At 39.1% G+C, this 18,304-nt stretch overlaps 1 protein-coding gene across 1 annotated transcript; it reads right to left on the reverse strand.

Annotated features, from left to right (window-relative positions):
• Window positions 1-14,102: 14,102 nt before the first annotated feature.
• On the reverse strand, window positions 14,103-14,684 carry LOC9327073 (defensin-like protein 43). Its single transcript, XM_002893693.2, has 2 exons — window positions 14,467-14,684; window positions 14,103-14,346 (listed from the first exon to the last, which is right to left on the reverse strand). The coding sequence occupies exons 1-2, from the start codon at window positions 14,549-14,551 to the stop codon at window positions 14,186-14,188; spliced, it is 246 nt and encodes an 81-aa protein (XP_002893739.1). The 5' UTR covers window positions 14,552-14,684; the 3' UTR covers window positions 14,103-14,185.
• Between the last annotated feature and the right edge of the window lie 3,620 nt (window positions 14,685-18,304).

Consider the following 18,304-nt stretch of genomic DNA (forward strand, 5'->3'; position numbering starts at 1 on the left):
ACTTCTTTTCACCATTACTCTCTTCTTTTACTTTTGTACTTTAATCAAAACCTCTCTCTTCGTTCCTTCACCAAAACCCTTCTTCGCCGGATCTTGAATTTTTCTTTCTTACCAATGACTTCTGATTCCGATAGACCCGAGTCTCCGTCTTTTGACGAGAGGCGTTCTAGTAACGACGAGTGCACCCGCCCTGGTGACATTGCCGGTCCGCACTATAGGTCCACTTGTACTCTTCAATCCCTCGAGCGATTGAGAGAGCTTTGCCGGATCTCGCCGGAAATTATGGCGGAGGCACAAATAGCCTCCCCCACAGAATCTCCAGAGAACCATCGCGATGGTTACTTCTGTGTGTATGAGATTTATTTCAAGGGTTGCGGGCTGACCTTTCCTCTTCCCGAAGCCCTAATTTTATATCTAGCGGCTCTTGAGATCGCTCTTCCTCAATTAACCCCCAATCTTCTCCGTACTATTCTTGGAATTATAACAGTCGCGGCGGAGGCCGGTTATGTTATCGGAGTTGCTGAACTTAATGAGCTTCTGAGCGTGAGAAGTTCATCGAAGAAAACAGGATATTTCTCAGCATATCCTAATGCCAACAGGAACATCATTTCACATCTTCCGAACAAGGATGAAAATTGGCATCATCCTTGGTTTCTAATTAAGAAAACCCCCGCTTCGATTGGAAATCTCGCTGATTTTCTCCCTTCGAAGTGGTCTGCGAAACCCGGTAGTGATTAGGTTGCCCGTATCTTTCCCGGTTGTTTCTTTATCTTTATTGACTAACACCGTTGTTTCATTTCGCAGCTTTCATTGCTTCCAACCTCCCATCTGAAGAGTTCATCGAATTCTTCAAAATAATTCTTGAAGGGGAAACCCTTTGGAATTCCTTCACTCTTGAACGATTCCTGGAAGCTAACCACAGACTCAGGATGAGTCCGCCTGGTCATCTTCACCAAATTCCTCCCCCCCCTTCAACTCAAGGAATGTCATCTCGGGCCCTTGCGGCCAAGCGTAAGTTGCTTTCCAAGCCGATGGCTGAGGCTTGCGAGGAGTAGAAAAAGTTCCTCGCGACTTCTATAGACAAGAAGGACTACAGTAGAACCTTGCTGGTTGATGATGGCAGCACCGAGGGAGCCCGATCTGTCGCTTCCTTCAGATTAACTCCTCGTCGTGATCGTCGCGACTCACGTTCTCCTCGGAGGGTTCAATCTCCCCGCCGTGATTTACCTCGTCCTCCCCGAGATGATTTTAGCAACGAGCTAATTAAGAACTTGGTTCGCCGGAAGAGAGACAAGTCCTCTCGCAGCGATTCTTCTCCGCAGAGGGAAAAGTCGAGGGCCCGGACTGACCGCTCACCTCGATCATCTCCTCCTCCTGAACCAATGGGTCCTCCACGTCCGGTTGATATGTCTTCCTCCTCCCAACCTGATAGTGGAAAGACTGCTCGGAGTGCGTCTCCAAAAAAGGGAGACTCTGAATCTCGAGATGCTTCCTCGAGGTTAAAACCTGCTCTTGTCCCTCAAGTCAAATCACTTTCAGGTTTGGTGATTTACATACTTCAACTTTTTGTTTTTTATTAAAATTCCAATTTTTTACAATTCTTCCTTCCTCGCAGCTATGGAGACAGAAGGCAGCGTCTTCCGATGCTTCAAGACCCGTTTGGGTTCGATCTTGCCAGATTTCAACAAATGGCGCCCTGCAATTCGTGAACGCTATTTGCTTCACGCTTACCACTCATCTCGGGTTAGTTCCGTTTTTTTTTTTTTTTTTTTTTTTTTTGCATTGCCATTCTGCGAACTGACTCACCATCCTTGGTTCGTGTATAATGCCAGGCCCAGAGCGAATTTAACGACATGATCGAACATTACGAAGGGTTGGTCATCGGACGGGAGAAGGAGATTGACATGTGGAAGAAAAAATTCTCAGCTCTTGAGGCTGACCTCAACTCTTCTGATGGCTCTAAGCACGATCTGGAGGATAAGGTCGATAGGTTGACGTCGGAGTTGGCGCAGGTAAAGGGGGAACTGCAAGACTACTATGACCGGAATTACAAACTCCAAGACGAACTGTCCGGTGTTCAGGGTAGACTTCACGAATCCGAATCAACCGCCGACACCCTGAACAACCAACTTATTGAGCTTGACGCGAAGTACAAGGCGCTAGCCAAGTTGCGTGATTCTGAGTTGGCAAGGTCGGCATCGAAGGCCAGAAAGGAAGTTAAGGGACGCGGGATGGAATTGATCTAAGGGGCCATTCGCTTCATGCAAACTGAGAAAGCTAGGTCGGACTTGGAGTCAGACATCAAGGAGCACGAAAGCAACTTGATTCTGCTGGACCAAATCCATGAAGCTGATTTCTCCGAGGAGCAAGAAAGGACCGAGCTGTCGACTAATCTTTCTGAAAAACGGAGCCGCTTGGCAGCTCTTCCCACTTCGGCCTTCAACCCGCTTGACTTCGAGGCATTCTTTACTGAATCACCTCCAATAAGTGAATCGGGTTTAGACTGGGCAGGTAACGCTTGGCTCCTAAGGCTTTCCTTTTCTTACCTTGTACCTTTGATTGACTGGAATTATTATTTCCAGGTTCAAGTGAGACGGAGGGCATTGTCCCGCCCGTAGCTCCTGTGGTACCGGAGGTTACTCCGGAGGTTGGTTGTCCCGCGGAGGGTGGTCAGGGAGCTTCATCTGATCAAGCACCAGTCAAGGAGGTGAATGAAACTCTGGTTGCTGAGCAGGAGCCCGAGGTGGAGATCGCTCCGTAGTGGCTGTGTCCACTTTAAATTGGGGATTGTCCCTTTTTACTTTAAGACTTAATCTCGAACTTACTTTTGCCTAAGGAGGCTTTATTTTCTTTTGAACAAGATATTTGCCTGAGGAGGCTTTTAAACCTTTCTAGGTTGTGACCCAAGGGGGTTTGGTTAAAATTATATGCGGGTTTGCAAAGTCCGTTTTTAACCTTTTGTGGCCTTGTGGCAATGCTTTTGAGATTTTTAGGCTGATCAGACCTTTCTCTTTAGAATGCGAGAGCTGAGCTCGGCTTAACGCGAGTTCCCCACTTCGGGTTTAGTCAACTCGGTAAACTTGTTGGGCTTGGGCCTTAGAAACTTTTATAGTTAATGCGACGGTTGCTCTTTCCCTTCTCAAGGAAAACGGCTCATCTTTTAATGCAATAATTGCCTTTTCTCGATTTTCCAAAAATGGTTTAAACCACTTGGGCACGCTACCATTAATGAATTTATGGTTCCAAGACAAACCCTAAATCATTATAAATAAAGGCTCACCTACCTCTTAAGCTTTATTAAACATGACTCTAGAGTCTCACTTGAGAAATATTTTAAGAATGGAAAACGAAACAGTAGCCCCCGTTGATCCCGGCAGTCCACTCTTCTTATCCGGCGACGGCTTTGAACCGGCCGGCGTTCTCTTTCCTCACGCCGTCTTTCACTTTCCTCCGAAGGAGAAGAAAGAGGCCTGCGATTTCATTGACAAGGTATATGTTAAAGTTTTTGATTTAAAACTTCTTGTTTCGTCTTATTCACTTATTTTTATGCTAGGTCGCCGACAAGCACCGTCGCTTGTGTGAAGAGAGGCAGCGGCTGGGACTCAAAAGGCAGACGCTCGAGGCTCGCGTCGCTCGGGTGGAAAGGAAGATAAGGGCCTTGGAGAGTGATCCCTTTCAATGGGAGTGGCGGAACTTCGACTCCGTTGCTGAGATCCCGAAGATGCTTCGGATGTATCTCCGCGCTAGAGGAGTCCCGGGTCCCGTGAACGCCCCCGTCTTCGCCGTTCCATCCGACGATGAAGAGGAAGAGGACTTGGAGGAGGAGGCCAGCGACTGCCGGAAACGCCTTCGGGATCGTTCCGAAGTGGATGCCAAAAACAAGGCGTCCACTTCGAGGACTAAACCGGCGATGAAGGAGCCTGTTCCTGAGCCTCTCCCATAAATGTTCTCCAATTTCTTCACTTCTCTTTTTTTTTTTTTTTTTTTTAAAAAAAAAAAAAAAAAAAACTCGTAATGGGCTTCGGCCCTTTTTATTTATGGAAATATTTGCTACTTTCCTTCTTTTCCAAATATTCTTCGAGATGCGTCTTTTAATGCAGGATCCGTTCGAGGGCATAAATCTCTCCGCGAATCATTCCATTCCTTGGATAGAATCCGTAGCTTGCTAGGGATATGGGGTTCCTATAAATTATAGGTTCAACTCCCCTTTACTCCTCACCACTTTTTTATTTTAGCAGGCATGGAGTTCAATCTACGCTGTTCAGAATCTATGCCCGACTTCTCCAGAATCGGAATGATGAATGAAGATGTTCCAAGTGAGCCCAACAGGCAGCCTCCTCCACTTCGCGGCTTCTTGAGATCTCAAATCCGAGCCCCATGTGCTTTGATCAGGGATCTCCCTATCAGAGACCAAGGAACAGCGACGGCATTCATAGAGGCACTTGAACTTCAACACCGGAAGCTTACGTCGGAAAAGAGGAGGCTCCGGAAGAGGATTAACCGGATGCAACGCAGGCTTACTATGGTGTCAAGAAATCTTCACATCCTTGAATCTCACCCCGGAGAGTGGATTGAGCTTGGAATCTCTGACTTTGCTCGAATTCCGGACTGCATGATGCCAATCCTCGATCTTGCTGGTCAAGGAATTGAAGTGTTCTGCTCGTCAACGAGGATTTCGTAGTTCAAAGTGTACGATGAGGGACACTTCGCCCCTTTTTTTTTTAAACGCTTTATTTCCAATATCTTGTATGTTCGCATAGCCGAACCTTCTTCCTTTAATAAAGAAATAAAACAAAAATTTTATTAATAGCTGAACTCGTTTTCGAGCTGCCTACGTACCCATTCCGGGATCAAGCCAAATCGTAGTTCATGTACATAAACAATGCATGTAGCTTCTAAACATAAAACTTCTTTAAGTTGATCACATTCCAAGGTCGCTTGACTGGATTGTCCTCTAGGTCTTTTAACCTATAAACGCCGTTTCGAACCACCTCGGTAATAATATAAGGTCCCTCCCAATTAATACCAAGTTTTCCTGCACCTTCTTCTTTTTTATTGTCAAAGACGCGTCTTATACGTAATCTCCCACGAAGAACGGCCTACTTTTAACTTTAGAATTGTAATACCAGGCTGCTGCCTGTTGGTAATTCTGGATCCGAATTAGAGCTTGATCACGCCTTTCATTTATGGTATCTAGTGAATCGTTAAGCATTGCTGAATTTTCTTCCTCATTTAACGGTGCTTCTGTTCGACGAAGTCCGGGCACGTTGAGTTCAGCTGGTACTACCGCCTCCATGCCATAAACCAAAGAGAATGGAGTTTCTCCTGTAGGTCGCCTAGGGGTTGTACGATAGGCCCACAGGACGGGTTGGAGTTCTTCATACCATCCTCCCTTTAGATGACTTAAGCGTTTCTTGAGATTGCTTAATATTGTCTTGTTTGCGGCTTCAGCTTGTCCGTTTCCTTGCGGATATCGTGGAGTAGAATAACTAACTTTGATTCCCCAGTCCGCACAAAAGGCATCGAACTCGTGTGAAATGAATTGTGGTCCATTATCAGTGACTATTTCGTACGGAACTCCATGTCGACATATAATGTTTTTCCAAATAAAGGTCTTCACCGCCGAATCCTTGATACCAACATACGCCTCAGCTTCAATCCATTTTGAAAAGTAGTCCGTAAGGACTAAAAGGTACTGTACACCTCGAGTTGATTTGTGTAATGGTCCAATGATGTCCATTGACCATCTCATAAACGGGTATGGGGCGGAAATGGAGGAGAATAATTCCGACGGTTGATGGATCAATGGTGCATGGAGTTGACAGCGCTTGCATCTTTGGGCGAACTTAACACAATCAGTGATCATAGTGGGCCAAAAATACCCCATTCTTTTAACTTTAAAAGCCATAGCTCTTCCTGATGAATGACTCCCGCATAATCCTTCATGCACCTCGCTCATGACGATTTCGACTTCGGGCCCAAAAATGCATAATAGGTAAGGGTCACTGACACCTCGTCTATATAACGTATCCTTCGACAGACAAAATTTCGCGCTAACGACTTTCATTTTCCTGGCCTGCCATTTATTCTTTGGGAGCTCACCTGTCATGATGTAGTGCTTTATTGGCTCCCTCCAGTCAGCCCCCCAGTCTTTAGCCGGAATTTGGTCAACTTTGTGAAATATCCGTGGCTCTGGTTCGGGATGTTCGTTTGGTTCAAGAATATCCTCCTCGATTAATGGCTCGGTTTCTAACATCGTTTCTGGAATCACTTCTTCAGCTAAAACAACGGGTTCCTTGTTAGATGTATCTGATCCCTTTGACTTCCTTCGTTTGTTTGAAGGCGGTTTGATATCTGGTTCGCCGCGGTCACGTGCCGCTGCTCGAGATCTTGTAATGACGAGAGTTTCTTTGTTGTCTTGAATGCTTCGCTCTGAAATGCATTCTACTGGAATAACTCTCTTTAACCCGGGATCTGATGTTGACGCCAATGCAGCAAGTGCATCCGCAGTTGTATTCTCTCCCCGAGGTATGCGGATTAATTCGAATTTCGAAAAATTCTTAGATAAATCCTTTACCACTTCGAGGTACGCTTCCATTCTTGAATCTTTGGCTTCATAATCTCCATTAAATTGGTTAACTACTAATTGCGAATCGCAATAGGCCAATATTTCTTTAGCTCCATCTCCTTGTGCTAGTCGAAGTCCGGCAATAAGGGCTTCGTATTCTGCCTCGTTATTGGAAGCATCGAATAATAATCGGAATGACTGTTCTAGAATTTCTGATGTTGGAGATTCCAACTTGATTCCCACTCCAGATCCTTGTTTTGTTGAAGACCCGTCTACGTGTAATTTCCAAATTTGGTTCTCCGGTTGCTCTATCGTTCCAGGTATTGGTAGTTCGGTCAGGAAGTCTGCTAAGACCTGAGCCTTCATACTGATCCGGCTTTTGAACTCTATGTCGTACTCGCTTAATTCCACCGCCCATTTCGCCAAACGTCCGGACTGACTTGGACTATGAAGTATTGTTCGGAGTGGTTGGTTAGTTAATACTTCAACCGGATGGGACTGAAAATATGGACGCAGCTTCCGAGCCGAAGTTACCACCGCAAGTGCAAGCTTTTCCATCATTGTGTACCTGGTTTCCGGATCCGTCATTGACTTGCTCACGTAGTAAATTGGTTTCTGCTCCCCACGGTCTTCCCGAACCAAGACTCCACTAACCGCGTGGTTTGAAACTGATACGTACAAGTAAAGTTTTTCATCTACTTCCGGTTTGGACAGTACAGGTGGAGTGGTTAAGTATGCCTTAAGCTGCCCAAAAGCTTCTTCACACTTCTCATCCCAAAGGAATCCTTTGTTCCCTTTTAGAATTTGGTAGAAAGGCAACGACTTATCTGTTGACCTCGAGATAAAACGGTTCAAAGCCGCAATCCGCCCAGTCAACCGTTGTACTTCTTTGAAGTTTCTTGGAGATGGCATGTTCAGAAAGGCGTTAATTTGATTTGGATTGGCTTCAATCCCTCTTTCTGTCACGATATAGCCAAGAAATTCTCCGGATGGGACTCCAAATGTGCACTTCGCCGGGTTCAGCTTCATTTGATATTTATTGAGAATATCAAAACATTCCTCCAAATGTTTAACATGATCTTCTTTCTTCAATGATTTAACCAACATATCATCTATGTAGACTTCCATAGTCTTCCCGAGGTGATTGTGAAACATTTTGTTCACCAATCGTTGGTAAGTTGCTCCTGCATTTTTCAAACCAAAAGGCATTACCTTGTAACAGTAGATACCTCTATCTGTGATAAATGACGTCTTTTCTTGATCTTCGGGGTTCATCATTATCTGATTATAACCCGAGAAGGCGTCCATGAACGTTAACAGCTCATTTCCAGCGGTGGACTCTACAAGTCGATCTATATGCGGGAGCGGGAAACTATCTTTAGGGCATGCTTTATTCAGGTCTGTAAAATCGATGCAAACCCTATCTTTCCCGTTCTTTTTCTTGACAACGACAGTGTTTGCTACCCACTCCGGATATTGCACTTCTCTTATGGACCCTATCTTCAAAAGTTTATCCACTTCGTCGTTTACTATTTTTGCCCGCTCCACTCCAAGCTTTCTTCTTTTTTGTTTCACCGGTTTGAAGCTTGGATCTACGTTTAGTTCATGACAAATTATACTCGGATTTATACCCGGCATGTCCGCTGCTGACCATGCAAACGACGCTTTGTTTTTCTTTAAGAGTTCGATCAAAGCTTCTTTTATTTGGCCAGTCAAAGTTGCTCCAATTCTAATTTTCCGGTCCGGCTTGTCTTCTTCCAGTGCCACTTCGACTACTACATCCTCTTTCTTCTGCCCACTAGGAAATTTTGTTTTTAGTCCTTCTTTCGCGGACTTCGTTAATTGCTATTGAATCTTCATACGGTGGCTAGCTAAGTAGCATGTTCGCGAAGCTTCTTGATCTCCCCGAATTGTTTCCACCCCATTTGATGTTGGAAATTTGATACATTGATGGTATGTAGAGGGAACTGCTTTCATTCGATAAATCCAGGGAGTCCCAAGGATGATGTTGTAAGCTGCGGGCTTATCGAAGACGACGAAGTCCACAATTTTCGATACTTTTTTGGCAAGGACCGGTAGCTTGATTGTCCCGAGAGACATGGCTGATTCGCTAGTGAATGCAACTAATGGAGACGGAGGTCCTACTATGTCTCCTCGGCTGATTCCCATTTTTTCTAGAGTACTTAAAAAGATCAAGTCGACCGAACTGCCTGTATCTATAAGGATCCTTGATACTTCGAAGTTTGCGACATCAAGAGTAATGACTAGAGCATCGTCATGCGGTCTTTCGAGATGCCGCGTTTCTTCTTCATCGAATGATATTGATGCACCCTGAAAATCGACTTCTTCGCTTAAGCTTGCTTTGAGTAAGACATTTCGTCGATGCTTTTTGATTGAACTTATTGAATCTCCGCAAAATCTGGATCCTCCTAGAATCACATTGATCTTCCCCTTCAAACTTCTTGGTTCTTCCTCGTTGGATAACCTTGGTCTTTTGGAATCTTGATCTTTGGAGTTTTCCTTTGCTTCGTGGTATTCCTTCACAAAATCTTTTATATCGAATTTAGAAAGATCACCACTAGCCCAAAGCTCTGCGAGGTGCTTTTTAAGAACGCTGCAATCCTTGGTTAAATGTCCGGTTACTTTATGAATGTCGCAATATAGACTTTCATCACGGACCCAAGTGTTTGATCTTCCTTTCCCTTGGAATTGCTTCCCGACGGAATTGTTGAAGGGTTGCGACCCAAACTTCCTTGGTCCTTTGCTCTCTCTAGGCTCGAACTTCTTGGTAGGGACGGTGACTGCCGGCTTTTCTTGTTTATTCCGTTTGGCAAAACTTTCTTTTTCGTCTTCTACCTCCATCCAATTGTTTGCACGGAAGAGTGCATCCTGAATTGTATCTGGTTTATGAAGTATTAAGTCTTCTTTAAACCTTGAATCATGTCGCAATCCCTTTCGTAGGGCACATAAAGCTGATTGCTGTGAGATTCTTGGGAGTTTTGATAGCACTCCTTTGAATTTGGTGATGAAAACTCGAAGTGACTCATTAGATCCTTGCGTCAAGTTCCAAAGATCGGCATCCGAAACGCTTTTATCCATAAGGATAGAATATTGCTTTAAGAACACGGCTGACAGTTCGTCGAAATTGCTGATCGAACCCGGCTCTAATTGGGTGAACCACATTAGAGCTTGGCCACATAGATTCTCCGAAAACAGCTTGCAATAGCCTGCATCCTCATCAGCTTCATCCAACTCGACTCTTCCTGCAGCGATCAGAAAGGCTGCAAGATAGCTTTTTGGATCCTCCAATCCGCTGTAAGGGTCCAACTTGAGCTTCCGGGAATCTTTGATCCTCAAACTTGCAATTCGCGGGATAAAAGGGGTTCGCCTTGCTTCTTCAATGACTCGATTGATGTCTGGCTCCGAACTTGTAGCCTGATGAAATTTTGATTTCATTTCTTTTAATTCCTGGCTAACCTTCCTCATGGTCTCGAACTGGTCGAGGTTCTCCTGCTCGTACTGAGCTGCAAGTTGTTCTTCATCCCCGAGCTGCGTCTCTTCTTCCGACGTCTGAGCTACATTATTAGTAGCACCGGGAGTTGTTTGTCCGCTGGTTTCATTTCGTGCAGCGGAACTTGGCGAGTTGAATATCCCTCTTCGGGTTCCCACCGGGTTTCTTGCACTTAAAGAGCGAACACGAGTTTGTATATTATTGACGTTTTGGCTAAGAGATACCTGGGATGTTTGCAACGTATCGACGGCCTTCTCCACATCCGAGAACTTTTGTGATATGTCCGACATGGTTTGCTGCATAGCTTTGAGGGTTTCGGCCAATGATGTTTCAACGGCGTCTCCTCCGGACATTGTCGCTTATCTCGGAAATGTAGAAAAGAAAAAATCTGACCACTCAAGAATCCTTCTCTCCCCACAGACGGCGCCAAAATGTGGATGTTGGATTCACACACTCAAGTATTTTATTAAGTGGGAAAGATTATTCTTGAGAGACAAAAATGAATGTATAAAAACTTGAGAATTGTTACGAAAGTTGATATCTATTTCTCTCTTCCGAGGAAGTCCCCTTTACATGGCCATTGGCCTCTATATTTATACATAGCTAAACGACATTTAAAATGAGTAATTAAGTACAATTATTTCTTCTTAAATGTGTCCGTTTTGATTCTTCAGATTTAATGCTCAACGTTTGAATTTGAGTTGACTCTGATCTTCATGGGCCTCGCCTCTTTTGGCCCAATTGTCCTTGAACCGACTTACCCGTGTCTCCTATACCGAACTCGCGTCATCAGTGCAGTCACTTCGGATTCTTGAAATGGTGACAACCACTTCGACCGTTCCTTCGGCTCGCGGATCCAATGGGCTTCATCCTTTGCGGGCCATTGTCCTGATTACGTGGCGATCTTTGGTTGGTCTCGTACCTCTGGTGCGGGATCCGACACCAACAACAAGCAGATGGGACTTCGCGACGATCTGAGCTATCTCAAGAGGAGGATGATGAGATCTTCCTTCAGGTAAATAGTCTGTTATTTATGGTTGCTTTTGTTATGCAGTCTAACTGTGTAATACTCTTTCTTTTGGTATGCAGTCTACTGTCACAAACGACAGAGGAGAATACTTTGGTGTTAGCAGCCTCGGGGTTTACATCAACGGGAAGCGCAAGTACCCAGGAAGCAGTTCTTCTTTCACAACACTCCAATCACAGCTTGAGGATGCTAACCGGAAGATAGAGGAACAAGCATCGCTCCAAGTAGAACGTGAAGCAGAGGCTTTGCGGGTCGCAGCTGAGCAAGCAGCTGAGATCAAGCATTTGGCGATGGTGAAGAAGTATTTGAGCGAGACTGACCCAAAGTTTATGGCCTTCCTCAAGTCTCAATCTGCTGCCACTGATACTACTACTGCTGCCACGACTGCTGCTGCCACGACTGCTGCTACTACTGCTGCTATTCCTACTGCTCAACAACCATAGGTCCCTCCTTCTCTAAACTTTCCCTCCTTCTCTGAACTTGCAAACATTTGTGTTGCTTTGAAAACTTGTGTAAGTTGTTTGGTTACTTGAACTTGGTTCTTATGTTTATAATGTATGTTTATGTTGTGTTTTATTTTACAATGTTCTTATGTTTTAAATAAAAGTCTTTTTGCTTATAAATTGGTAATAACAATCAAATTAGCAACAATTTATTCTTCCAAAATTAGCATTCTAAGTCGATAATAATCAGTCGCAAAGTAGTATCAATTCAGTTACCAAAACATTTAGAAAATAGTCGCCATGTAGTGACATAACAGTCGCTAGATTCGTCACAAAACAGTCGCCAAAAGAGTCGCAAACTTAGCGACTGTGTGACGACTGAATAGCGACTGCAAATAATGGTCGCCTATTAGTCGCCAAATAGCGACTGTTATGCGACATATTAATTTAGCGACGCAAAGTTCAGCGTCTACGAGTTTTAGTCGCCAAACAGTCGTAATTATGTATTTAGCGACGATTTTGTTACTATTAGTGTAGTCGCCAAAACCATGTTTTCTTGTACGTTGTTCTTACGTTGAAGTAGAGAAGAGAAAGACAGTGTACATACTCGTGTACGTATTTCAGGTTTCAGTTCTCTACTTGTTATTTATTCAATAAAGTGTGCGTATTCGTGTATATGTATTGTGATCTGCATCTATATTTCTGAGACAACAGAGGTCCAACACTAAAGTCCAATCAGATAGACATATATATGATCAATTTCGGATTTCTACCTAACTTACAATCATAATCTCTAATTAATCATTTTTATTAGGAATCTTTACAAAATGTTTTCAAGATACTTTCTCACAATGCCAAACCGTAGGATAGTTAAAACACAGCTACAGTTGACTATTCGAATCGAGTATACACACATGTACACCGCCACTCGTAACTCAAATTAAACCCTAATCATATTGAAACTATGGGAAGAATTAAAGAGCTAATCATAAGAGGTCATCATTAATCAAATTACACACACATAATCAATGATGACCCGTAAAAAACTTGTCGTATGTAATAGTTGGCTAATTAAAGAGTAATAAGAGTATGCTAATCGACTCTATGGGAAGAATTTTGGACCAAAATAAAAATAAAACCTCTTAGTAATATCTTTTTTAATTAGGATTTTTACATTAAACGACATTTGAACATTAACTTTGGATCCATGACAAACGTCTATCTTGCCTATCTCTAGAGATGGGACTGCTTGTGCATCGAGATAGTAGCTAGTACTATTGATTAAGGGGAAAAAACCCGAAAAATATCCCATCTATTTTTAATTTGGACGTTTAATACCTAACTTTTTTTTGTTGGAAGAAAAATAACTTCTTTAATTATAATTGGTCGAAAAATACTTTATCTTTATATTATTGGTAAATTCAAACCTCTGATTTAACGGTCGTTAACGGACGTTACGGTATCAGTAAACGACGTTATATTATAACAAAACAAATAGCCGAAAAATGCTTCATCTATTTATTTTTTGATTTTTAATACCCAAACTTTTTGGTTGGAAGAAAAATACCTCATTTAAATATATTTTTGTCTAAAAATACCTCATTTTTGAATTGTTAGTATATACAATATTTATACAAACATTTACAAATATATTACTTGATCTAATGGTAACACATATGATTTTTAACCCTCATAGAACTTCTTTTGATCTCCTATTTTCTTTAATGAATGACATACAAATTTAAATACATCATTTGCTTCACTCCTACAAATTTAAATACATCATTTTTCATTCCTAAAGGCATCGTTGGAGTTAGAAGGGTTTTGCAACTAACAAATGAGAGATTCTGCAAATTTAAATACATCATTTTGATGATGGAATGTAACGATTCTGCAACTAACAAATGAGAGATTGTGACAAAGATGACGACGACGATAGATTTGTCATTTTTGTGGTCGTGGAGTAGCATAGTTGCGGAAGTGGAGAAGAATTTAGGTAAAAGTGGAGAGATGAAAGAAATGGTTCGAGAAAGATTGAGTTTTGATCGTATTAACGAAGTAATATTGAGTTTTGATCACACCAATATATTTGTAAAATTTTGAAAATAAATTGTATATATCTATTTATATAGACAGGGTTAATATTTAACGTCGTTAAATGTTTCTGTAATATTGTTAACGATTGTTAAGTCGCATACTTGAATCCACTAATAATTTAAAATGAAGTATTTTTAGACAAAGATATTTTACATGAGGTATTTTTCTTCTAACCAAAAAGTTGGGGTATTAAAATTCCAAAAATAATTAGATTGAGTATTTTTCGGCTATTTTCTGTTATAATTTAACGTCATTTACTGATATCGTTATGTCCGTTAACGACCGTTAAATCAGATGTTTGAATCTACCAACAATTTAAAAATAAGGTATTTTTCGACCAATTATAATTAAAGAAGGTATTTTTCTTCCAACAAAAAAAAGTTAGGTATTAAACGTCCAAATAAAAAATAGATGAGGTATTTTCGGGTTTTTTCCCATTGATTAAGAAAAAGATAATTATCAAATTATGTTATTTTATTCTATTGCATTTATGATTTGTTAAAATGCAACAAGAGAAAACTCATAGAGATCGGTTTCAATCACTTGGTGCAACAACATTTATTTCCGAAAGGAGAAGAGGTAAGACATTGTCCGGATGAGAACCCAGCCTTCCTACAGTCCGCGGAACATTTACCATTCCCGTACGTTGCCGAACACATCTGCTTGCATTGATCATGAATTCTCCCTGTAGGTTTGATCTCTGCATGTCCACAAAGTCACCACATGAAAATCATATATAATCATACATACATATCAATGTTCTTGCTTTCAAATGATGAAACCTAATTAAAAATAACAACATATACAAATAGAAACATACCTGAAGCCAATACATTGTAATTGGACACAAGAGCAGCCAATATTATTAAGAATAAAAAAGTCACTAAATTCTTTGTGATGCCCATTTAAATTTTTCTTTACTCTGTTGTATCAAGTGTAAAGTGTATTAAAAAAAATATATGTTCTGTGATTTTCTAGAATGTAAGTAAGAGCTCAATTTATAGAACATTTAGGTTCTTTGATTGTAATAAAGAAAAGGTTGGCATTTCTCTTTCTTACCATTGATGGATCTTCCATATATATACACCAACAATATTTTATTTTTATAAGGGGATGTTATTGGTTTGTGATTTAAATAGTGTTTTAATTACTTTAACTGTTATGTAGAATCTGTTGTTATTTAACCAAAATTTTATTAACTTTTTTAAAGTTTGGTGTTATTAGTTTTCTATTTGTAAAAGTATTCTAAAATCTTCATAAATCTGGGGTTATTGGATTCAGAATTTTATAAAGTCAATAAAAGCTTTTTGTTATTCAACTAAAACAAAAGAATCTCTGATTGTTAATGAATTAAACATTATGTTATTAGTATATTATTTACACTTTTCTTCTCAAAATAAAATAATGAAAAATATCATCAAAATAGAGAGATTGTTTGAGAAAATTTACAAGATTATGAAAAAACTAATCAACAAGATTATAAAAAACTCTATAGCAATCATTTAGATTCTTTCATTTATTTACTTTCTATGATTTTATTAGAGTCATCAAAATACTATTTAAATCACAAACAAATAACACCCTTTTAAGGATTTGTTTCTTAACATTGCTGGATATTCTTTCACATATATACTAATCATATTTTATTTTGACTATAAGATATTTTTCTTTTAAAAAATATATTTAGTAAATCAATCCACAGCTATTTTTAAATACAAAGATGTCCCTTTTAATTTTAAAAATCAAGGTTAACCAGATCCTAGAATAAATCTAGACGAATTAGTTGAGTAGTAATGCGAAAACCAGGTCAGGAAAATAATTGAACTGCATTGTGAGCCTTTTGCATTGAAGAGTATATAGAAACCTTGTTCCGAACGCACAAGTCGGTTGTCTTGTTAATATTAACCGGTCGAGGTTGAATCTGCTTAAAATTGACCAAGTGGGAACATACAAAAGTGATTTCAATTATTCATCACTTATGGATACCAATGTCATCTCTATAAAGGACAAACAAAAAGGTAATTTTCAAGCGAGAGCTACTGGACATGTTTTTTAACCAGGTTTTGGAAAAGTCAGATTGAAATAAAATTATTTAAAATATTACTTATTAATTTATTAATGTTTACATACGATAATAAAATTTTGTATCTCTAACAATATATTTTTTTCCTGATTAATTAATCGGTGAATAATCTAGGCCGAAACCCAAAGTAATCGTATGACCTATGGAAATTTGAGATTTTTCACCACTAAAATTATTTATCGGTAATTAAGCTCTGAAATAAAATAAAATTTCTGAGACTCTTAAGATGAATCGATCCCTTACCTAGTTACCTATGTCCATAGAGAAAATACACATTTCAAGTGTAAGTCACTAGTCACCACAATTTGATTTTCAAATATTTTAAAAATGCAATAAACATAGTTTTTAACAACAATTAGTGCAAAGTTGTTTGTGTCTAGCAATATTAATTCATGCAGTTTATAATGTATAAGTCGAAGATGTGTGGTCGAATATATGTCAAGAAGATGTGTGGTGCAATTTTGTCGGCATAACCCAAATTTTGAGATTGCTTTCATAGATGTCTTCTTCAGAATGATTACTACTAGTCCTAATCAGAATGTTTGAAAACTATATAACGGGTCTGATTGGTAACAAGCTGTTAGCTGTTAGCTGGAGCGGTTAGCTGGAGCTGTTAGCTGTTAGGGAATAGTGCAAAGCTGTATAATGTTAGGGAATAGTGCAAAGCTGTACAAAAGAATAAAACACGAAAGCTGTACAAAAAAAATAACGCAGAACAAATTTTAAAAATTTATTCTGATTGGAAACATCATAGCAGTACACATAATAAATAATATTAAGAATTTAGAAAAAAAAATTACATAGAAATGTACTTTAGTATATAATTACATATGAAAATTAAGATTATATAGAATGAACAATAATTTATTGTTAGAATAATAATATGAATTTACTAGTCCTATAATAAATAAAAATTTTCTTCATTTTGAGAAATATAACATTCCAAATTAATTGTTTGAGAAAAAAACCATTATTTCTAATGATATTTTTCATAGGCTGTATTATTTACTTTTTCGGAAATCTTTATCTGAACATTCGAGACTTTTTTTTTTTGCATTATACATAGTTACAATTATATTTTATAAAGTTTAATTATGCGGTTAATAATACGGTTAACCGTGCGGCTAATCGTACGGTTAAATAACGGTTTTGATACGTTTCCGGTATATTAACGGTTACGGTTAGTACATTTTTTTAACCGTAACTAATCTAGTTTTACGGTGAATGGTTATGATTTTTAACCGTTTTATACAGTTACGGTTGAAAAACGGTCCAGTTATGATCTAAAATACGGTTACGGTTAGCTTTTGGTCTAGTTACGATCCAAAATACGGTTACGGTTACGGACCGTTTCTCAACCGTAACCGTATAAAACGGTTAAAAACCATAACCGTTAACCGTAAAAAATAATTATTTACAGTTAAAAAATATATTAACCGTAACCGTTAATTAACGGTAAACATATGAAAACCGTTATTTAACCATATGGTTAACCGCATAGTTAAAACTTTAAAAATATAATTGTAACTCCATATAATGCAAAAACAATTATCGAATGTTCAGATTAAGATTTTCAAAAAAGTAAATGATACCGCATATGAAAAAATCTACGTTATAAAAAATGGTCTTTTTCTCAAACAAATATGTTATACTGTTATTTTGCTCGAAATGAAGAAAATTTGGTTTGTAACATACTTTTTGATTTTATGAAAAGTATTATAATAAGTTAGGTAACTCGTAAGATTTCGCCTCCGATATTAACCGTATTGTAGTCATTAAATAACTATAACCGTAATTATCCGTAACCGTATTTAACCGTAACCGTTATAACCATATTTAACCGTAACCGTTATAACCGTATTTAACCGTAACCGTTATAACCGTATTTAACCGTAACCGTTATAACCGTATTTAATCGTAACCGTATTTAACCATAACCGTAATTAACCGTAACCGTTTTAATTTGTTTTTGTTTTTGTCCAAAAAAAACTGTTTATGTTATAGTGTACCGCTTTTCATAAAGTTTTTGTGATTGGTAACTGTCAAAGCTGTACAAAGCTGTACAGCTTTATTTTTGTTCACCAATCAAAGCCAACAACTCTATTGTTTTGGTAAAAATTCAAATGGTAACAAAAATTTGTGAGATTATGACATACCATCTGTTCTAGTCTTATGGGCTCCCATTGTTTCAATATTTTTCCAGAATCGTAGACAGAATAATGACCCTCAATTTATTTTGTTGTAAAAAAATAGTAATTTTAGGGAAACTCAGCAATCTTTTCACAGTGAATGTATATTATTATATGGGTTACTTAGTTCAGGAAAAAAAATATTTTCCTGAAAAAGTTTGAGCAATTTAGATCAAATATTGATTAAGATTAATTTAAGTAAAATTTTGTTCATAATTCTTAAATTATTTTGAATGAGAATGTCTTTTTAGCTTTCTTTGTCATCTTTCTAGCTCTTTCAAATGTTTTAGACACATATCTCTTCCAAAAGGAAGTAAAGTAATCCATAAGAATTTTATTATTGTCCTGATCATAATATTTATAAATGCATGATTTTTTAAGCATCT

The sequence above is a fragment of the Arabidopsis lyrata genome, assembly GCF_000004255.2.
Source record: "Arabidopsis lyrata subsp. lyrata unplaced genomic scaffold ARALYscaffold_1, whole genome shotgun sequence".
Lineage (NCBI taxonomy): Eukaryota > Viridiplantae > Streptophyta > Magnoliopsida > Brassicales > Brassicaceae > Arabidopsis > Arabidopsis lyrata.

Bases quoted from the DNA above. Each gene is read 5' to 3' on its own strand.
- LOC9327073 (XM_002893693.2), bottom strand. From the start codon at position 14,551: ATGGGCATCACAAAGAATTTAGTGACTTTTTTATTCTTAATAATATTG. The intron at 14,347-14,466 runs GTATGTTTCTAT...GTGGACATGCAG, and splicing joins TTACAATGTATTGGCTTCAG to AGATCAAACCTACAGGGAGA.